The 23,592-nt window shown below is 33.8% G+C and overlaps 2 protein-coding genes across 2 annotated transcripts in view; one reads left to right on the top strand and one right to left on the bottom strand.

The window, feature by feature from the left end:
- Positions 1 to 8,718, top strand: part of LOC106867870 (mitochondrial import receptor subunit TOM70) — a 28,088-nt gene extending 19,370 nt beyond the window's left edge. Inside the window, exons 6-12 of the mRNA XM_014912924.2 lie at positions 491 to 701; positions 1,021 to 1,155; positions 3,373 to 3,478; positions 4,331 to 4,449; positions 4,922 to 5,019; positions 6,048 to 6,170; positions 8,002 to 8,718. Coding sequence (XP_014768410.1) covers positions 491 to 701; positions 1,021 to 1,155; positions 3,373 to 3,478; positions 4,331 to 4,449; positions 4,922 to 5,019; positions 6,048 to 6,170; positions 8,002 to 8,182 — 973 coding nt within the window. The 3' untranslated portion in view covers positions 8,183 to 8,718. The remainder of the gene's footprint in view (positions 1 to 490; positions 702 to 1,020; positions 1,156 to 3,372; positions 3,479 to 4,330; positions 4,450 to 4,921; positions 5,020 to 6,047; positions 6,171 to 8,001) is intronic.
- A 4,246-nt stretch (positions 8,719 to 12,964) lies between these two features.
- LOC106867869 (39S ribosomal protein L40, mitochondrial) lies at positions 12,965 to 22,968 on the bottom strand. Its single transcript, XM_014912922.2, has 5 exons — positions 22,819 to 22,968; positions 19,745 to 19,819; positions 18,060 to 18,230; positions 14,306 to 14,504; positions 12,965 to 13,149 (listed from the first exon to the last, which is right to left on the bottom strand). The coding sequence occupies exons 1-5, from the start codon at positions 22,863 to 22,865 to the stop codon at positions 13,036 to 13,038; spliced, it is 606 nt and encodes a 201-aa protein (XP_014768408.1). The 5' UTR covers positions 22,866 to 22,968; the 3' UTR covers positions 12,965 to 13,035.
- Positions 22,969 to 23,592: the final 624 nt, after the last annotated feature.

Below are 23,592 nucleotides of genomic sequence, written 5' to 3'. Positions count from 1 at the left end.
ATATATATATATATATATATATATAGTAAAATAGGAAGATAATGTTTCAGGGGCAGTGCATTAAACAGGAATTACAGTGGTCATGATCTAGTTGATCATGTATTGTAAGTTGTACAGTGACCGTTATGAGCTGAAATTGATGACATTTGCATCAAATTCTTGAACCACTGATGTCTATGTAATGCAACAATTTGTACATGTCTAACCTAGTAAAAGATAAATATTGATAGCTGGATGTGAGTACTGTTGAAGCTTTTAGCTACAGAAATTCTCAATATGGAGGTTAGGGTTGATGATATGATGAATGAGAACATTTTAATAATTATCCACAAGGTTCTGCTCTTTTCACCCTATAGCTTTAATCTGTGAAGGAGTAATTCAGGGCCAGATACCCATTAAATTTTATAAATGTTCATTCAAGATGTAATGCCATGCTTTGCTCTTCTTTTATGATATTCTATAACATTTACAAATTTTCTTTTCTTTTCAGTTCACCCTTTATAGAGGCTTGCAAACAATTTTCTAAATGTCAGTGTGATAATATCATTGATTTATGTTCCAAAGAACTGGATCAACCTGACTCCCCCTATATAAACAAAGCAAGATTGCTACGAGGAACTGCACACTTTTATATGGGTGCTTTTACTGATGCCATAACTGACTTTGAGGATTTAATTCAAAGTGAAAATGTTAATAAAAATGTAAGTGTTTCATAATCACAACATTCTTTATCTGTTTTAGATTTTTTAGACAAAGTATTTATGAATCAGTAATACTGAAGGTTTTTATTTAAAATTTTAAATATATGGTAAATATGTCAGTTGACATAATTAACTAATTCTGTACATTATTTACAATTGACGGATATTTGTCCTCATCTTGTTTGTTATTAACACAACGTTTCGGCTGATATACCCTCCAGCCTTCATCAGGTGTCTTGGGGAAATTTCGAACCTGGATTCTCATTCCTAAGGTATTTATTATAAATAGATATTAATATTTTCTTTTCTTTATGTTTAGGTGAAAGTCAGTGCTTTAATCAAGAAAGCTAGTTGTTACAGTCAACAAAGCATGGCTATAGAAGCTATGGAAATGTATAGTGAAGCTATTAACATTGACCCAGAAAATGTTGATATATATTTCCATCGAGGACAAGTAAGTTACTCAATTCATCTCCCAACTTAACCATTACTCACAAGCAAATATGTCTTAGTAGCGTGTACTGTGCTTTCACTAATTGTTTTTTAGGTGGCTATGAAGTTGCAAACAGACATCCTCTTAGCCCTCCCACCCTTGATCAAGCAAAACAATCTATTTCATTAAATGATCTTCTATTTTGAGAAGTATGTCTTGCAATATAATGATATGATTATATTACACCAATACTTTGAAATCATTTTTACTGCAGGCAGGCTGTGTAAGAAGATCACTTATCAGTTGTGTGGTTTGGGCATCCATCCCACTGCATGGCACTTTAAGCAAGTGTCTTCTACTGTAGTCTTGGGTTGAACAATGCCTTGTGAAATTTGATAGATGGAGATGTTACAGAAACCCATCATATGTGTTTGTCTCTGTGAATCTTTGCACTCATACCATTTGAACTATAATTGTGGTCTGATGCATAAAAACATGAAATAAAGTGCTTACACTCTATCATATTTCTATACTGACATTGCACATCCAGCAAAGCGTACTGGCTTCATTCCTTTCAAACCTTCACATGTCTTCTGAAGTCATAACTGTTTGATTGCCATCTAGCATAGCAGGCATCATAGAATCTATTTTTCACTCTGAGGGAGAGGCACTTTGTTACTAACAAAAGTAGCAGCTCTCTGGACTTTGCCTAGCTCATTCTCATTCTAGCAACTGACCCTGATTTCACTTGGAAAAATTTTCCTTTTTTTTTTTTTTTTTTTTTTTTTTTTTTTTTTTTTTTTTTTTTTTTTTGTTTTAATCTTAGTTGATCTCTTTATATACTGAAAATGCTTTTTTTTTCTGTGGGAAATGGAGAGGTAGGGTGCACCCTCGGGAATCCTCCAGCCCTGATTTCACTAAAAAAAATTTTTTCTCTTTTGTTATCATCTTAGTTGAGCTCCTAATATACCGCAAGTGCATTGTTTCTGTTATCAAGTCTTCGAGAACATTCATGTCTATTTTTCAAAAATACATAATTTGAAATAGACTTGATAACAGGAATGGCTGTGTGGCAAGTAGGTTGCTTTGCTTACCTACCACATGGTTTCCGGGTTCAGTCCCACTTCGTGGCACCTTGGGCAAGTGTCTTCTACCAAAGCCTTGTGAGTGGATTTGGTAGATGGAAACTGAAAGAAGCCCATCGTATATATGTGTGTGTATGTATATATATATGTATGTATGTGTTTGTGTGTATTTATGTCCCCATAACTTAGTGGTTCGGTAAACGTGACCTATAGAATAAGTACTAGGCTTACAAAGAATAAGTCCTGGGGTTGATTTGCTCGACTAAAGGCGATGTTCCAGCATACCTGCAGTCAAATGACTGGAACAAGTAAAAAATTTATAGAAGCAGATTTTCTACAGTCAGATGCCCTTCCTGTCACTCTTACCTGTTTCCCCATGGCCAGACATGTTTTCACAGAAAATTGTAAATGAAGGACATTCATTTATAGCTATCATGCATTTTCAAGACAAGGAGACAGGCTCACACAAATATATGAGCTTCCTTCAGTTTCCATCTACCAAATCCACTCGCAAGGCTTTGGTTGGTTCAGGGCTATAGTTGAGGATGTTTGCCCCAGGGTGCCACACAGTGGAACTAAATGCAAACTTAACTACATATCCATGTCTGTGCCAAAACCGAGATCCTTAAGGTTGAAAATCTCAAGATCAGCCTTTGTAATAAAATATAATACTACCCAAATAATACAACAGAAGTGGGTATAACAATGTGTGTCTATTTTTATGTTTGATATGATCTTGGTTCAAGTCACATGCTAAAACGTGAAACTCGAGTTGTCTTTTTTTAAATTTTTTTACTGATTTAAAATTATTCACTACTGCTAATAAGTATTTATTCTATTAATTTGATTGACCTTGAAATGATTTAATTGTTGTTAGTGAGTTTGTGTTATTTACTGGAATGGGAATTTTTTAATATAATTATGTACAAGATATCATGGAAGTGAATTGAAGATTTGCTACTTGCCTTCCCTTTAGTGAACAGAATCCTTTTATGATGTCAACTTCTAAAACTTTTTTTCTTTTGTCAATTCTTTGTGGAAATCGGTAACTGTGGTATCTTTGTTGCCCCATGAGTCTATTATGCTTAAGATTTTCTCTTGAATTATAAAAATTTAAGTTTATTTAGCAACTATATATTCATTTTGTTCTCAGCTCCTGATGTTACAAGATCGCTGTGAAGATAGTGTTCGGGATTATGAAAAATGTATAGAACTGGATCCAAACTTCCCTCATGCCCATGTTTATAAGTGTCTTGGAGGTATTTAAAAGTCTTCTATTTTATAACATACTTTTATGCAAAATAAATATGTTACATGTGTCACAATTCTTGTACATTATTGCCAATAAAGTAAACAATAATTTAGAAGTTTTGGCGGTGGTAGTGGTGGTGTGTGTATATGTATGTGCATGCAGAATAGACTAGAAGCAAATGTGGTTTAGCCCTTTTGATAGTAACCTGCTTGAGACCACCCTTGTTTCTATGATATGAACTTTCTGTTTTACACTGATCTAAATTAAAACCTTCCCTCCAAATTTCATGTTAATTTATATTCCAAACACCAGCTTGATAATGACAAAATTATTTTACTAGGTTCTTCATTATTTTCAAAATGAATTGAAACAAAAGCACTGTATTTCAACAGAAATATGTTAATTTAAGGGTCACACAGAAATTCAAACTTTAAAATATTTCTCTTCTAAAACAAGATGGGTGAATGCAAGTCTGCAAAACATGTTCACCATTATTTTATGTATGCCAACATTATAGCTCCTTATATTAGTTAATTCTGTTAACTAACATCTTTAATCAAGAATTTAATCAAATCAAAATATAAACAGTTATTTATTGGACAAGCCTTTTTCTCTCTACCAACATTTTTTATTTAGATCGCAAATCCATACATTCAGTCTTTGTTGATATATATTTCTTTCGCAAAAAGTATGTCTAGTTGGGTTGCAACTCTCTTAATATTCTTAGTCGTCAAAACTGTTGTTCTGTTCTTGTGTTGGTGATAAATAACTGTTAATATTAAAAGTTCAGTATTTGGCATTTTTCATTTGTTACATATTTTATGATAATATAAGTTTTGATTTATTGTATTGTTTCTAGAACATCGAGCTGCCTTAATAAATAGCTCTGCTGATGGTTTGGAGAAAGTAGCATCCCAATTTGAAAGAGTTGTGGAAAAATTCCCAAACTGTATTGAAGCTAGGATCAAATTTGGACAGGTAATTAGCTTTCAGGCTTAATAAACCAGTTCTTGATTTAGCATATTTGTTTTGCTGAAGACACTAATTAAATTATCCAACTTACATTTTTGTAATCCATATTTTTGATGTTTAGTTTATTTGTTAAACTTTAAGGTCTGGAACTAAATCTGAGTTGGTTTTGTTTACTTGACAATATAATGTAAATGAATAAATTATACATAAATTACTTCAGAGTTCCATAACTTGATGTTTATAGAAAGTGATTCTTAGTTATAAGTTCATGCTTTATAATTAATATGATTTAATATACTCCTGCATATTGTTTTGATTTTGCTAAATAATGAAAATTTAGGGAAAACCTTAAATATTTCTTAGATGAAATGTAGCTCATTAATCATTCCAGTAATTTTTCCATCATAACTTGAAAATGCTGTAACAAATTTTGGGATTTCATAATCCCTTATGAAACATTTAAAACTCTTCTTTGCAGACACTTTTGGGCCAAAACAAACCAGAAAAAGCTAGGCATCACTTTGAAAAAGTGTTGGAGTTGGAAGAAGATAATGCAATGGCAACTGTATACATGGGGTTAGTTCTCTTTACATAATCTTATCAGAGAAAATGTCAATTATGTTTAAAGAAAGGCGTTAGTTTCCATTTTAATATTATATCAGTTTTTTAAAGCTAATTGCATCACAGAAACTTGTATACTATTTCTTTCTCTTGGCACACACATACATACACACTAAATTGCATAAAGTTTTTATTATTTATAGGTGTGAGTGTGTGTGTGGCGATTATTAAATTCAAAGATAACTTATAATTGGTATCCGTCTTCTGATAACCAAGTATTTTAATTGTGTTTGTTAACTTCAGCAATTGAATTCATTGCAGTGGCTGAATGTATTATCCATCACATATTAAAGGCAATCACTACACTCTGGCATGGAGGTAGGAATAGAGAGGGAGAGATGAAAAGATGTTAAAATGGAGTGTGATGGGAGAACAGTGAAAGAAAAAGAAGCTGAAGATAGATGCAGTAAGGAAAGGAGAGGCTGGAGGGTGCCATTGACGTGGGAAGAGAGAGTATAGTATGAATGCTGAGAGGCGACATTGTAAGAATGAGAGGAATACAAGAGTAAATGAATAAATTATACATAAATTACTTCAGAGTTCCATAACTTGATGTTTATAGAAAGTGATTCTTAGTTATATGATTTAATATACTCTTGTATCAAAACCATAGTAGCTAGAGTAAAGAAGAGAAGAAAGCAGTTTTGAGAGTTGTTGTCTCTGTTGACAAATAAGTAAAGGATTCCTTTCTTTGTGTCAAAGGTAGACTGTATGATGTATATGTAAGAAGTGCAAGACTGGCATAAAAGTAGCTGGCTAATTAACCTAAGCCAAAAAGAGGTGAACAAGAGGTTTGCTTATATCAAAGGGACAAGTGGTGTGTATTTTCAGCTGAGTCCAACTGATCCTAACCAAGTTGAACTAACAGAGAGTCTAGCTCAGGACTACAGGTGCATGTTGCTCATTTGTTGTAAAACTATTGGTATTATTTTCATTTATATACATGTTCAGGAAACATCAGGCATTTATATTTTATCTTATAGAGTCCTGCTACTCAGTGAAGAACCAGACTTCGATAAAATTCGCTCTTACATTGAGAAAGCTATTAGTATGGATGAAAAATATGAATATCCATATGAGCTCTTTGGTTCTATAGAAGTTCACAGGTAAGATATTACTTTATTACATATTTCTACTAGCTTGTTTTTTTGTTTATTTTTTTATTTACAATCAAGAGGGAAACCTAGCCCAAATGCTTGCAATAAAGTGGATTTTGCTAAAGTATCCAAGGTGCCAAGTGGTGCTATCAAATTGGGAAACCAGGTTGTCTACTACTCATGCAGGCTTTAGTGAGTTTTGAACTCAAAATGCAAAGAGCCAAGGTGTCCAGTCTGTCACTTTGGATAGGTTGAAAGGATGAACAGCAAAGTTAATCTGAACAGGATTTCATCTCAGAGCACAGTAACTGCATCTCTACACTACATTTTAAATGCAAACATGAATAAGATTATTAGCAAAAATAAGTGTCGCTTGGTAAGGTGGCCACACGGTTGCAGGTTTGTATCTTGTCACCAGTAACATGCAGCGTCAGTAGCCAAAGCACTTAACCTTCAGTTGTCCAATCTATATATTATGAATTTGTGTATGTTACATCTGTAACAGACTTGACTAAAATCTTCCCAAAGGCAAAACCTGCAATAGACTAGCAAGTTATCCATGTAAAGAGACGCTTTTCAACTAATTAAAGCTGATAACTGATAAGTTCCAGTATATTTCAACATTTAGCAAACAACTGTGGGTGAAGAGGTAAATAAAAAAATAATTTTTAAAAAGGTTACATGAAATAATATTTCAATAAGCCTCTTTTCTATATTATGTCTCATGAATTTCGATAACTTTTACTACTACATGTCTTCCATATTACTAAACATAATCAGTAGCATCTATTTCCTATACAACATTGAAGTAGCTCAGATAAACAGTTCTCAGGTCTGCCAATGGGATCTGGCCTCAAACCTACTGGCCATCTCATACATTAGTCATCTCGAATGCATGGTGCTTAACACCTACCACTCATGTGCCTTTTTCTCAAGGTACATTGACAATATCCTGATACTCACCTCCTGGGAGGAAGCAATTGCCATACATCAAAGTTTCAACAATGTCAGCAGTCATGTCAGATATGAAATTGAACCATCTCTCTGCTGCATTTCCAAAATCAAGATCACAGAGGAGGGTTCCATCTATACAAATTTTTGTAGAAGAGTGGTCAACAGGAATCTGTTCGTACACTACGAGTCAGCTCTGCCCACCAGAGCTAAAGCCACATATGTGCAAAATGAGATCACGCACATGAGACAGATGTAGTGAAGCAACTAACGAAGCAACCAACACCAAGCAGTTCCTCAAGAGCTTAGCACCCAACGGCTATCTGCCATCTGTTGCTCAACAACTGCATCCATGAAACAAAAGTGGGTAAATCACGTATGAAGGTCCATAATCCCAAGTCAGAAATGCGCTTCCTTAAACTGCTCCATTTCAACGACAGCTGTGACATGCAATCTGCAAGGGGAGATCCAACCTACAGATGGTGCACACTGGTCCATCCCTGAAGAAAGTTCTGTTGAGGAAAAATACCACACATAACATCACGGTGTACACACTAACCAATTGGGAGGAACTACATGAAGCAGACTGGTTGGCATAACAACACCTGTCTGTGCATGTTGCCTTTCTCCTTTGTCCCCCACTCATCTGAGCAACTTTTTCCAAATGTTCTGAAGAAGGTGTCATAACCCTGAAATATAGAAATACAAGGTAAAACTGCAATTTTTGGGGTTTTTCTTTTTTTTTGTAGTTTACTTTGTACCTTCTTGCATTGTTCTGGCTTAGACAAATCTCTTTTAAAATATTTTTTTTCTATTGAACTGACGTTCAGATGCCCATTTTTGCTGTTGAAATCATAAATTTAATTGCTTTCTTTTTTTCTGTTTGCAGGGGTAATATAGAATCTGCAGTTACCAATTTTCATAAGGCAATTTCTCTTTCCCGTAGTGATCATGAAATCACTCATCTCTACACTTTACTTGATGCTACCTTGGCACAGTTGGAAGTATCACGGCGCTTGGGGAACTTAGCATTAGGGCAAGATCTGAATGGTGCTTTTAAGTCATTATAACACTACTTATATCATTATTCATGCTGGTTCTTCTGTGAACTTAAAATACTACATTAATAAATTAAAACCATATAGAAAAAAGTATCAGTGTTTTCAAGAATCTTTGATGAACCAACTAGATATAAAGAATATGAGTTTATGATAAATGAATTCAATAAAATGTTGAGAACAATCAATGTAACAGCAGCATTTAAAAAAAACTTGCAAAGCCTGTTTTTTGGTATGTGTACATTTTGAATGTTTGACACAAGATAACTAGTTTTAATGTAACCCATTCAGAAAACATACAAAGTAGAGAAAAGACATTCTAAGCTAGATAAAATGGATCAGTGACTAGCTCTCTCTTGTTGACTGAAATAACATACCTTCCTTTTTTTTTTAATAATCTTTTGATATGGAAATGGTGTCTGTGTGTGCATGTTGAAGATTGTTGTATGTTTGTTGGCAACCCTAATTTGATTTATGTTGACTGTTAACACTCAGAATTTGTTCTGTGGTTCTCAGTTCATATTTAATAAAGGATTAGATGATGAATATTCCTGTCTTTATTATTTTACAATATGCATCTCCTCCTACTTAACCTTCCCTACTGTCGTATCAAACGCATACACACTCTCTAACCCACTGACACTACTCTTCATTTTCTTTCCTATTACTCACTTCCCTATCTCTGGTAGGTTCTTCTCTATCACACCCAACAACTAACTTATGTAACTCTAATGAAAACTGTCTTGAGCCCTGATAAATAATACAACCATGCTGGCATCACTGGTGGACTGACCCATCCATCACTTAGTCCATGTAATTAGTGCTCCCTGTCACCATTACCATCCGCTCACAGTGATAAATTTGTCCCAACCATCATGGGGGCTCTATTTCACTTTGCAAGGCGACCCCCAACAATGCTGGTGCAACAAAAAAATTTACACAATACTCTCTGTAAAGTGGTTGACATTAAGAAGAGTCCAGCTGTAGAAACCATGTCAAAAATGAGACATTAGAGCAAGACCTGGTCTTCTGAGCTGTTGAAACTTATCAAACGAAACCAACATAACCATTTTAGCATATGGGAGAATTGTGTAAAATGATTATTGTGTGTTTGTATTATATATAAAATTTTATAATGAATATATAGTTGAATCTATAATTTATCTCCACAACAAACTTTGAAATGCTTTACTTACATCTCTGCCAAGCAGTAAGGCACAGCTAATTGTTAGCAACTATATCATTAGGAGAGTCAACTATCATCCAGTAATTTTCATATTCTCTCATTTTCTGAACTTACTTGTATATAACCAGTTTCATAAAAATAGCACAGCATATCAAACAGACTATTCTCTCCATGCATAAAACACTGTTTTCAGTGTTGTCGGTATGTACTATCATACATCAGACTTCTTACACACCCTTCATGAACTTTGTTTTTTTACATGGAGAGAGAAAAAAAATTTGTAACAAAGGAGTGCAGTAATCTATTTTTTTTTAATCAATCTGTTGACATCAACATCTTTACATCTATTTGCCCATTATGTAACAAGCTGACTGGTTACTTAGTACAGTATTGTTGTGTTACATTTTATTTGGTACTGTGAAGTTCATCAAATTTTTTGCTTACATTTTATAACTCATTGCCTTTATTTTTATTATAGCTACCAAAATAATGTACACATACATGCAAGTGAGTGTATGTATTATATACACACACAACAAATATGAGCTGAGGTACATGTCAATGGTTAGCTACTAAGACATACTGTTTCAAAATAACAGTGCCCACTAATGTGGAGATCTTATGCTTATGAACACACACACACACATTATACTGAACCACCTCACTGGATTACCATTAGTACCTCTTAAACATCTTTGTAATCTTTCTTAATAGTTCAAAAATTAACTGGAAAAAAAAACTGTTCCTCTCATGATGCATTAATTTCCTTCAACCTAAACCTCTCACTTTTGTCATCGTACTCACTTTTATTCCCTCTCCCAATTGTAAGGTCTTTAGTCTTGCAAATTACAAATTGACCTGATCAGCCCAAGAAGCTACACCAAAACAGACATTGGAGCAAGGTATGATACTCCAAATAGCATTCTGGTCAAACCATCCAGACTGTACCACCACAGAAAGTGGATGTAAAATGATGAAATGAATTCAAGCAAAGCTTTTCGAGCAGTAATAAAAATTGTCAATGGACTAATTGAAGTGTGGAAAAATGGGTTTCTAGAGGTAAACTCCATACAACATTCTGATCAGAATTATACTCACCATGAAGTTTCTTAGGTCACTCCAAGTTGTTTACAACAAAGTGTGTGTCTTTCTATGTATTCTGTTACAGTTAACTAAATTATACCTATATTAAAAGATTTATGTTGATGGATAAATATCTGACTCTTGGCATCCTTCTGAACATTGTTAAGTTTAGAGACTAATTTGTGGTGATGAATGTCTGTGTTTTTATTTGATGTTTCTCTGAATATAAATCGGTAATCTTTTCAAACAATTAAAATAATAGGGGAAAATCTGCAACTTAATACAAAAGAATGCTGCAACAGACTATAATTGACTGTGATTATATCTATAAATCCAGTTATAGTTTGCAATAAATATTTCTTCAGCTGTCTTCCTTCTTATCCTTTAACATCATAAAAAAGATAAACCCTTAGCAAAATTAACAGCTTGTATAAAAGGTATCCTTAAGCATTGCATTTGATGAGTTCTGTTGAGAAAAAGTTTTCTATGCAAAGAATAAGGATGACAAATCCTTTATTATTGAAGATTGCAAGAAGTGTGTACTTCTTAATGCCATTGAAATACTTTTCTTTATCCATTAAAATTGCAGATGCAATTCACTAGCCTCAAGAAAAATTTCAAAACTAATTCTTTCTTTCAGCTTTGTGTATATTTATGATTTCATATTTTGTTTCTGAAGTTATTGATAGCATTTACCACGGTACTCTCCTTTCATTTTGGCATATTGAAACTAGAGTTGTCAAATTAAAATTGTGGAGGAAAGATGTGGGATGAAGTGGTGAGAAAGGATCTTCAGACGCTGGGCCTCATTGAGGAAATGACAAGGGACTGGGAATGTGGAAATTTGTTGTAAGTAAAATCCATACATACAAGCTTGTTCTTTCAGGGGCCAGTGCTGCATAAATGCATGCATGCCAGTGGCACGTGAAATGGTTGGCATTAGGAAGGGCATCCAGCCGTAGAAACCATGCCACAACAGACAGTTGGAGTCTGAACAGCTCCATGTCAAACCATCCAATTCATGCCAGCCTGGAAAATGGACATTAAACGATGATAATAACAATCAGATAATATTTATAGCTTATAGCCAGAATTAGCTAAAATCATTACCTGATTAACTAAAATAGATATTTTTAAAGAATTATAAGAGCAATAAATTGAATGTTTGGATTCTCTTAAAAAGTAAATATTTTAATAAAACAGTCTACCAGACCTTATATAGCTTCCCTTATAACATCTAAATTTCACTTTTCAACACTAAACAGAAATTGATTCAGTTTCACTTTGGGTAGTCAGGAAAGATAAATTCAGCACCAATAACGCCTATGTTCTGGGTTACAGAAACAGACTACTAATGGCAAAACAGCCACCAAGTCACATTGTTACTGCTATGACCATTCTGAAATTGCCAAATGTGGTAGGTCTTTAAATTTGCTGTGAAATATGATTAGGTCATCTAATTGTAAACTGCTAGCAATGAATGTATCATGATAATCTACATTATTTTTAAAATAATTAAATTTCTGTCAGTTAGATGATTGTATTCATTGGCTATATTGTATTAAAATATGCTAGATCTAGTTAGAAATTTATTGAATTAGCAATCCTGACTGGAAGGATGAATTAATTCAAAAGTTTTAAGATGAAAGAATTTGTGAGTATAGTATGTGCACATATACTAAGCATTTATGCTTAGTGAATAAACAGATGCACATTATTGAGGCCAATTGTGATAACTAAACTCTCAAAGCAATCATGAATATTTAGCATTTATTTTGTGCAGTTACCTCTCATGTTCATATATTGTTAATTGAAATATTACACAATAGTTGTGCACATGCCTTCACTGGCATTGGGGTGAATGAAATGCTATTATTGATGATCGCATTGTAAGGAAAAGTAGACTTAACAGATGGACTAGCTTTTGATTACTAAACAATAAAATCATGGGGGCAGGGGAACCAGCAGGACCATCAAGGAGAGTTGCAAAGTTGCCGAAAACAGATATCTCAAAATAATTCATTTTTCAACTTTTACTTGTTATAGGACTGGCCAGGCTGGGGTACTACCACTGATCAAACAATTATACATATATCAGTTTATTTACTGAACTGCTAAGTTATTGCGGGTGGGGGCATAAACCAACAGCAGTTGTCAAGGGAGACAAATATATATGACAGTTTTGGGACTGGACCTGAAATCATGTGGCTGCAAAGCAAGCTTCTTAACCACAAAACCATGCCTGTGTCTAAGTACAGTGATTTTACATTTTAACAGCAAGCATTAAAATCTATCGAAACAAAAATATGTAATAATTTATGATATGGGCATGAACATTTTATAGTAGAACAAACAATAAGTTCATTGAATCAACTTTAGTAAATGGCTTGTACTTATTTTATGAACAGAAGAATGAAAAGCAAGCAAGTTAAAATACAAAGATAGCCTAATTAAATTCTCTTAGTCTGGTAAACTACCTAATCTTTCTGCAATACACCTTTCAAATAAGAATTACAATATCAATATTATAAAGTTTCAATAATTTATTACAATATAAAAACTAACTCCATTTGACCAATCACAAAACTGTACTTGGTTAATCCCATTTCCGAGATGTGTCTTTGTAGTCACCATCAGGTGACTCATAATTATCAATTGGAATTGTTCGCATAGGTCCTTGATGTGTATAAGGTATAAGCTGCTCATCAATCTAAAACAAACCAAAAGAAAAAAAAAGAGAGAGCTATTGAATTGATTAAACAATGTGAATTTATGCTCATTAAACATCTATTTGAAAAGATAGATAGCTAAAGTTGTACTACGATAATTGTCAGTCAATAAACCAATGTATTCAGGCGAGAGGACTATAAGTAGAGATATGTGATTTGAAATAATTGCGTTGTGTAGTTGTTTAATACAAGGTTGAATGTTGAAACTTGATGGAGAAAGGTAGCTGGAGACATAGGATCAAGACAGCCATGGCAATATGAAAATACAATAAATGATTTTCTCAAATACACTAAACAGATGAGAAAAAAATTAAAATTGCCTAGAGAAGGTAGAGCATATCAAAATACTTCTAAGAATCATGGTCAGTAGAAGAGCAGGTTCTGAAAACATGGACTGAAATGAAGAACAGCAAAGAAAAATTAGAACAAGATTAGTACAAAAATAAAATGAAACAATGGAAAAGGAAGAAAAGAATGAATTCTTAATTCTCTTATTTTGAATGATTTTAAATAATCTGATTGGATAAGCCTATTAAAACAGCAGCAGTTAAAGAAACAGTCTAGAAGGGGGTCAGCAAGGAATTACTGGGGGTCGAATGAGAGTTGGCGTGCAAGAGACCAGCTCACCCAGATGAACTTGAAATACTTAGTCAGCACCATGAAACATGGGAAAACTTAGTAAATTTTTCACTGCAGCTAGAAATCTGCTTTTGCTAACGTTCAAGGCCTGATATCATAATCAGTGATTGAGGGGATGCGGACTGTCAAATGTTTGCTTAATGACTAAGCCTGCTAAGGGAGATGAGATATTAAATACATATCTCATAAACGTTTTTGCCAGCATCATTACCTGGTACGCATGTAAGATATGGTATGGTAGGGTATTAAGTGGTCATTGCAGATGGAGAAGTAGCTAAAGGGGGTTGATGGTTGAAAAAGTTGGGCGACCCCTTGTCTAGAAGTATCTTTAGGAAAACTACTTAAGAGCTCTACCAAGAGATGTAAACAATAGGCTCACTTCAAATTTCCCATGTCAAACTGACAGCTCCTCACTACTTTTCCTAAAATTTTCTCAACAGTAAAACTCTCACACACATCTACTATTAACAAAGAAGAAAGAAAATACAAAGTTATTACCTGAATAGCTAAGTGATAGAGTTCTTCAGACTCTTTTCGAAGTTCAGCTAAAGCTTCTTTCTGAGCAGTTGCAGCATTATCCATTGCTACCAGGTCTTCATGAAATTTATTTTTCTGGTAAACTGACCAAGCTTTTTTCAGTAGCATTCGATTTTCAGACTCTTCAAATGACAACTTTGGTTTAGCACGGTACCTCAGACTTTAAAAAACAAAAATCATAAAATCACATTCATATAACAACACAAATAAAAAACTCATATCTATTTATCTGTCTGAATATGAAAGAGATACATGAATACTCTTAAGCATTTCTACTTAAAATAAAAAAAAGAATTAGATTATTAAATAATAAAAGTATTTTGCCACATTAAAATCACTACAGCTATCATTCAAAGTGTGTATGAACTAGTAGTATATGATCCTTGAATTTCGTCACCCTAGATATTGCATCATCAACTTGTGAGCATTTATGTGGTGTTAAAGAACAAGTACACACTCCCATATGCCCTGCCCTCATCAATGGAAACTGCATTATTACACACATCAACTAGGACTTGAGGAGACACGGAAACCACTGATTTTGGCAAGACAAATATTTAGCTCTCCTCTTTGCCAGTTTCTAATCCGTTTCAAAAGCAAGGAGGTACTATCCCTTGTAACATACTTTTCCGCGTTCTTTCCTCTTTCAGGATCCAACCAATATTAAGGAATTTCCTCTGCCTAGCAAAATGGCTGCTATTGCTATTCATCATCATCATTTAACATCTGCCTTTCATGCTGGCATGGGTGGGATGATTTGACAAGAGATGGTGAGGCAGAAGCCTGCATCAGACTTCTGTAACTGATTTGGCAGGATTTTTACAGTTTTTCTCTTTTTTAAAAATTCTCTCTTATTTTCAAATACTATTTTCTTTGAGATGGGATTGGTGCTATCATGCTGGATGACTAACACATCTCACTAAAATACAAGTTAATAAATGTTTACAAAACTGAAATATAACAATGTTCAATATTTTTCCACTCCATAGTAAATAGGTGGATATCAAAGTGTCTGGAAACCTTTTACTGACAGCTGCATAATAATAATCCTTCCTACTAGGGGCACAAGGTCTGAAATTTTGGGGGAGGAGACTAGTCGATTACATTGACCCCAGTGTTCAACTGGTATTTATTTTATCAACCCCGAAATGATGAAAGGTAAAGTGAACCTCGACGAAATTTGAACTCGGATCTTAAAGACATGAAATGCCGCTAAGCATTTTGCCCAAAGTGCTAAATGATTCTGCCAGCTTGCCACCTTACACCTTTTATTGACAGTATAATAATAATAATAATAATAATAATAGTAATGTTTTCTTTATTAACCACTAAGAGTTTGCATGAAACATTGGGGACAGTACAAGACAATTCAATGTGGGATAACACAAAAGGCATGTAAAAAGTGAAAAATAGTAATATAAAATTATAACAATGAATAATTCCCCAAAAGAGGGAGATTTCATAGGGCTGCTCATGGAGACCCTACAAAACCATAGTTGCCCTGAACACTAAGGCAAATACCCTCTCCACATTGTCCTCCATATTTAAATGTATTGCAATGAAGTCAAGGAGACTGGAGTGGGTGAGCAAGCCCAGACCAGTCTGTGGTATAAAAACTTGGAGATGCTTTGGCACAGTTGAGGTCAGATTTTCAAATGAAGAATTAGCCCCCCCCCCCCCAAATGCAACAATCCTCAAAAGTGAGGAGTTATGGCTAATTCCAATAATGTCATAGCAGCTGTTCTAACAGCCTTCACTTCTCTCAATTTGGGAAGTCATATTGCTATTTTGACTCTTAAATCTCAAAATTCACCCTTAAAGGACAAATTTTTGCCAGACCACTTACAGTGGGTGATTTAGTAAACTGTTCCACAAAATTTGGACTACCTACTAATAAAACAAATTTTCAAGAAAACAAGCCACATGGAAGTGTCCTCTTGCTTCAGACACAAATAATAATAATAATAATAATAATAATAATTTTCTCATAAAGTAGAATATAATATATCTGAATCTTCTACAGAACTGTTTCATAAGTTCACTCTTCTCAAAAGAGAACAACAATAATGATAATAACTGTTTCTAAATTAGGTACAAGGAAAACATTTTTGTGAGAAGAAGACTAATTGATTACATCAGTTCCAATACTTTACTGGTACTTTATTTTATCAACTCTGCATAGATGAAAGGCAAAGTTAACTCTGGCAGTATTTAAACTCAGAATGTAAAGAAACATTGTAACACTCTCTTTTCTGATGCTCTAATGAGTCTGCCAATCTACCACCCTAACAATTGTTCTTAATTTAGACACAAGGCCAGTAATTTTGATCAAAATGATCCCCAATATTTAACTGGTACTTTAATTTATAGATCCCAGAGAGATAAAAGACAAGGTTAACCTTGGTGGGATTTGAACTTAGAATATAAAGAGTTGGAAGAAATACTGTAAGCCATTTTTGCCTGATACTCAAGCAGTTCTGCCAATCCACTGCCCTAATAACACTGATGATGCTGATAATTACAATAATAAGTTATTCAACTCAATGAGAATCAGTGGTTAGTTTGTTTTGCTTTTTTCTAGCCTTTCACTGTTTGATTTGTTTATATCAAAGTCTCTTATTTTTCTTCCATTTGGTCAGTTCACATAATTGAAGGGTATCCTATGGCTGTTAACTCTAATCTGCTTACAGATCTTGTAAATGTCTTCTATTATAGCCCCAGACTAACAAAAACCTTGTGGGTAGATTTGGCACAGAGAGACTGAAAGCAGCCCAGCATGTTTGTGTGTACCCTTGTTTTGACATCATGATGGTTTGAGCAAAACATCATAGAAATGATGTTGTTTCCAGTCTTCTGTGAAAAATATGTGGCCATGAGGAAATACAACCTTGCCTAGAAACAGTTAAGGTTTGGTGACAGGAAAGGCATCCAGCCATAGGAAATCTGATTCAATAAATTCCATGGAAAAGTGGAAATGATGATGATGACATTGTACCTCATACATATTTGACAAACATCTCAGAGAGATACTATCAAACCATTGTTCAAATATTAATCAACATAGACAAAAGGGAAGCAAAACAATAAGTCACAAGGTAATTTACTAATTGTCAAGATGATGATGATGATGAAGAAGTAGTGGATAATATTCAGCTCGTTTTATAGATGAAAATAATATAAAGTTAAGAATAAAATTTAACAAAATTACATTTTTTTTAATGGGCACAACATATCATTTGCTAGGCCAGAATGGATATAAAATGAAATTTGTATTACATATACAATGACACAAAATTGTGTTGAATTAAATCAATCTCAGCATATGTCAAGTATTTAATACTTTAATCCAAAATGAATGAAAGAAGTTGATTTTAAACTAAAAAAGAAGAAATACACTCTTTGGTATTTAGACCATATCCAGCCCAAATATTCTACTTATATGTTCAAACTGACCAGGTTTAGCCTCTCCCACCTATTCTACAATGTCATTCTAAAAATAAACAATTACATCATCAAAATTTCAAAGCTATGAGATAATGCATGGGTAATTTAAAACAGTGTGTATAAATAAACATTACATATGACAGAGTAGTATGAATGCTAAAGCATTAAATGCTGTAAAGTACACTGGTTCTTCACTATTTCTGACAACTTTTTAATATCTATAATGAAAATAAACATCAGAAATTCATCATTATCTTTAAAGACAACTTACTTAATTTCTTTCCGAAGTTGAGAACTTATTTGAACTTCCTCAATAGGTTTTAATTTTTGAGAATATTTTTCAAGTTTTTTTATTTGTTTTTCAATCTTTTTTCTTTTACGTTGTTCTCGAGCCATAACCAGCTGGACATCAGTTCTCTTCTTTTTTTTCATTGGCATTCCACTAAAAAGAAAATATTTATAAGGCAAACTCAAATTTTTGCAGCAGTTAATTAGAATAATGAAAATAACTTTCATTTAAATAGACACATTTCTGGGTTAAAAAGCAAAAATTTTAATTTATTTTATAAATAATGTACATGCAATACAAAAAAAAATGTACAAGATGATAAAGAATTACTACACAATAATGTAGTCATCTTTATAAAGTAAAAAAAAAACATGAACTCAAATAAGTATTACGATAGATTAATATAGTGGTTGCTCTCTCTCTCTCTCTCTCTCTCTCTCCAGAAAAATAATCATCCAGCTTCCACTCCAATCAAATTTGACTTTATGAAGCAGTTTATTAAAGCTCAGAATAAAGATGGACCATGCTTTCACTATATCTGCAGCACATTTCCCAATCTGAGCAGTGAAAAGATAAAAGCTGAAACATTTGATGAGCCTCAAATCAGAAAATTGAAGAAAGATGAGAATTTTATAAATTCAATGAATTGCATTGAAGCAGCAGCATGGAATTCATTTGTAATAGTTGTAAATGACTTTCTGGGCAACAGAAAGCAGCCGAAATAGTCAACAACATGGTGGAGAGCTTTCAAAAGTTGAGAGCATAAAAGAGCATAAAGCTGCACAATCTCCACATCACCTTAATAAATTCCCTGTAAATCTTGGTGACACAAGTGACGAATGGGGAGAATGTTTCCATCAGGACATAGAATCACTAGAACAAAGGTATCAAGGCAGATGGGACTTGCATATGGTAGTGGACTATTGCTATAATTCAGTTTGTAATCTTCCTGAGGCTCAGCACTCAAGAAAATCATCCAAATGCAAATTCATGGGGAATTAGGCATAAACAATGTTAATTTGTCAGTAGAATTTTTTTAATTTTTATGAGATTTTTCAGAAAACATTCTGATTTTGAAGAAAATCAATTTCTGTGTATGTTTGATATACCTTGTTCCTCATAAGTTGTTTTATTGAAAAAACAATGAAATTCTATGGATCCAGTATCTTAAAATCTTGATGTAATAGTAATAAATGGATGTCACATTCAGATTGTGTGTGTCAAAATACCCCTAGTTCAAGTTCAAATTTGTTTGACAATAGAGAAAAAAATTATTTTTGTTGGCCTGTGTAATTAATCTGAATAATTCTCCATTTTCCAATACATCAAGTAAAATTGATAGGATATCAATAGAAACCCATTAAAAAATTTAAACTTACGAAAAAGGAAAACAAAGACAAAAGTGTAATATTTCAATTAAATATTTGTGAAAAAATTTACTAATTTATTGTTGAGAATGATGTAATCTCTCCTGACTTAGCATAATTCAAACCATATTAACTGGCATTCTTCCCTGCAAAACTGATGTTACTTGACAAAGCCTAACTGCAATAAAAAGACCAAGTTTTATGGAATTAGATGTTATTTCTAGGAATGTAACAGATAAACTCAAAGACCTAATCTTCAGCAACATGACAGTGTAAACAATAAAATGCAATCAAACTTACTAAAGTATATCAGTTGTCTGGAAATACAAAGGAGTTCCTTGGGTGTGAAATAGTCTTGTGCATGGTGAAATCAATCTGTAATATGAGAAAAGAAAAAAATACCAACTAAATCAAATATGAAAGAAAAAGTTGTGTACGTGTGTTTATTTGTGTGTATGTGTATCATCATCATCATCATCATTTAACATCAGTGTTCTATGCTGGCATGGGTTGGACAGTGTGATAGAATCCAACATGTTCAAGAAGTGCATCATGCTCCAATGTTTGTTTTGGTATGGTTTCTATGACTGGATGCCCTTCCTATTGCCAACCACTTTACAGCATGGACTGGGTGAATATTTTGTGCCTGAGATTGCCATGCAGCTCACAGAACTACAAACCCTAGGGATTCATTCTAAGGGATGAGAAGACTGAACTACGAGAGACGGGGGAAGTGAGAGTGTAGTTATTTGTAGAAGATCTGCATGGCTATCACATCTAGTAGGAGAAAGGGAGAGAAAGAGAAAAATAATAGGAGCTGCAAGAGATAGATAATGGTAATGAGGTGCCTAAGTGACTCCACAAGTCACAAGGTAAGTTGAAGAATCAGTTTGCAAGATTGTATGAGAAGGAGAATGAAGGGAGGCAGACTGCCAAAATGGGTAGGACTGAAGGGTAGAAGAGCAAGGAGCCATGAGTTGAGGATGATAGAAGGATACAGAAGGGAGTGGAAGGGAACAAGCAGCAGGAGTAGTAAAGATGATACAGCTGTCAAGGAGGAAGGACAAGAAAGGGATTTGCACTTATATACTCACAAACAGACAGACAGACACACACACACACACATATATATATACATGAATACACATGCACATATATGTGTACATGTTTCAACATGTATGTGTCTGTGTATATATTGCCATGATTGATCGCTAACTCTACAAGTTTATTTATTCTCTCTCTGTTTACTTCCTCATGTTCCTTTCTGTTGGAGAGTGTAAGCTCGTAACGTAAAAGACTTTCTTACTTTCCAGAGCCTCAAACTAATACACCTGTCTTCATCTTTTGTTTTTCTGTAAATTTCGACTATATAAATATATATATCTATAGCCTTTGGTCCTCAGCTTCTTGGTGTAATTAAGGTGGTATTGTGATATATGGCATGTCGAGGACAATCATTAAATGTAGGGAGCACACGCTTTCAAGGTCTAACCACAATTGGTTTCTTTTTAAAGAGAGAGAGAGAGAGAGAGAGAGAGAGAGAGAGATAGGAAGGGAGAATGCGCAAAAGAGAAAAATTTAACCAACTCAAAATAGATGAAAGACATAGTTAACATAAGTAGGATTTTAACAGACCACAGAGCACCAGAGTAATTACTGCAAAACAATCTATCTAACATTGTAACTACTTTGCAAATTGGCTAGCTCTTTCGTACTTACTTACATACATACATGTGAGTGTGTAAAGATTTGTAAATGCATTTGTGCCTATATGTGTCTATAAACATGTACATACTAGCAGAAGTGTGAGCATGCATCAGTGTGCTTGACTACATTGTGTATTGTTGCGGTACACTTTAATACCAGTGTAAATACACCCCTGTGTGCATGTCCAAGTATATGTGTGCACCTATTATTGATGTCTGGAAGGAGAAGATTTTGACTGATTACGTTTTGTGGACTTCTTAACAGAACATTTAGTATTAAGATCTCTATTTCAAATACAATACTAAGAATTTAACAGGAAGAGAGTTTATGAAGTTTCCATAGAATTTATTTTAATGCTTAAAACAGACCAAGAGATTAATTTGTCAAATGAACTGGAGAAAACTAACAAATCCGAGGATATTAGCCAATTATTATTATCAGTCAAGAAACGTCGAAAATCATGCATGCAAGCAGATAGAATGTGTGTATGTATTATGAAAATTTTCTTGTGATAGAGTATATAGCATGTCGACATGTTCTTAAACAACAGATAGGTATAAGAAAACACGAATCCCATACAAATTCGTGTCAGTGAGGTTAATATCTCTCAGCTGCAAAGATAGGAAAGCTGCTTGCTATGATTTCAAATACGATTGTCTAAGTTTATTGGATGACAATAATGATTGAGAAATCCTACAGCAATTCTCTTTAAATTCTAATATTCTCGAATTAAGCTAGTTGTCTTTCTCCGGTCTTTTTAACAAACTGAACTTCATCTTATTCTGTTTTTTTTTTTTTTAAGATTAAACTAAATTGCAAAGCGAAGAACCAACAGAATCGTGAGCACGTCGGACAAAATACTTAGCAGCATTTCTTCTGGCCCTTTACGTTCTGAGTTCAAATTCCGCCAAGCTTGACTTTGCCTTTCATTCTTTCGGGCTCGATAAAGTACGAGCCGAGCAAATAGAGTCGATGTAATCAACTAACATCTACTCTGATGTTGCTGGCTTTGTATCAAAATTTAAACTAAGATTAAAGTAAATTACGTGGAAAAGTCATAAACACTCTTCCTAAAATCATTAATACTATGGTTGAAATTGATTGAGATCTCAATATATTTATATATTCAATTAATTCACTAAAAGTTATTATGCCATTAAGGTACTTTACATCAAGTACTTGCTGCTAAGTTACAAATAGATACATTATTATAGGAGTCGGAATTACAAATTTCTTAAACAGATACGATCTCTCAGATTTATAGAGAAGCAACTGAATTATTTGCTGTCTATGTCATTTTCAATGACATTAGGAAAAAGAATGAATCCTTCCATCTAATTTGCAGACCTGGCTTTAGCGACATCATACATTCACAGCGTTCATTCAAGGTCGTATATTTATCAAATAACAAGCACTGTAATTGCAATCTTTGCGTTAAAAATATCATTATTAATAATTTAAAGGGCATATTTTTTGACAAATAAAGGGGCATGAGTTGGCAATTAAAGAAATTATTACCGTAATCTATTCTATTATAGAAACATGTTTATTGTCACCATGAATTTTACAAAAGCAAAAGAATAATACAATTAAAGATTCGACTGATAAACGAAAAGTATCAATAAAAGTCTTTAAAGAGAGTATTATATATATACTATGATCTTTACCTTGGATTTATTAAACTTTTAGTAAATCCCGATATAATGGACGTCATAGCTGTCCGAACATTGAAGGGTAAATAACTATAATGTTTATTAGAGTTATTTGCCCTTAGGTAGTACTCCCAGCCCTCTCTCTCTCTCCGTTTGATGACATAAAAATACCTCATGTGTATTTGACACATTTCGATTTCAGCAGTGCATATTCAGGGAAAAAAAAAAAAAAAAGATTTAGTGCATTATGGTTGCCCCAACTTCGCAGATAGGACAGGGAGTGATTTTTTGAGACATTTTGGGTGGGAGGGATGTGCGCTTTATCTATAGTATAAATCGCAATTATATTTCATTTCTGTATGTGTAGATAAATATAGACAGCCTTATTCTTTATTTCATTTGTTGATTTACTGTAAATTTTCCATTTTCATCATTAAGATGCCAGTGATGTTCTCTCTATGTAGTAAACTGACTTTAATTACCCACTCCCCGAAAATTTCAGGCCTTGTGCCTATAGTAGAAAGGATAATTATTATTATTATTATTGGTCCCTAAAACGGGCTATTAGAGTAGAAACTGTAGAATTTAGCAGAGAACTAGCGAAGACTAGAGAACTAGAATGACTTGAGTAGAGAGAGATCTAGTTAGGAAATTAGAAAAGACACTCAGTAGAGGCATGGCGACCGACGTGCTGGCAGCGAGATTGGTTCTGAACTAATTCTTCAACACCAAGCATGAAGGTTGCATTGTTAGAGCTAGGGCGCATGCTCTAAAGCAGGAGGGAACGAA

This window comes from Octopus bimaculoides, chromosome 5 (assembly GCF_001194135.2).
Source record: "Octopus bimaculoides isolate UCB-OBI-ISO-001 chromosome 5, ASM119413v2, whole genome shotgun sequence".
NCBI classification, from domain to species: Eukaryota; Metazoa; Mollusca; class Cephalopoda; order Octopoda; family Octopodidae; genus Octopus; species Octopus bimaculoides.
Note: the sequence above shows the minus strand (reverse complement) of the source record. Positions and strands in the feature narration are given on the sequence as shown.

Excerpts from the sequence above, each read along its gene's own strand:
- LOC106867869 (XM_014912922.2), bottom strand. The coding sequence starts at position 22,865 with ATGACGTCCATTATATCGGGATTTACTAAAAGTTTAATAAATCCAAG. Across the intron at positions 18,231-19,744 it reads CAGACAACTGATATACTTTA|TGGAATGCCAATGAAAAAAA; the intron begins GTAAGTTTGATT and ends TTTTCTTTTTAG. Across the intron at positions 14,505-18,059 it reads CAACTTCGGAAAGAAATTAA|TCTGAGGTACCGTGCTAAAC; the intron begins GTAAGTTGTCTT and ends TGTTTTTTAAAG.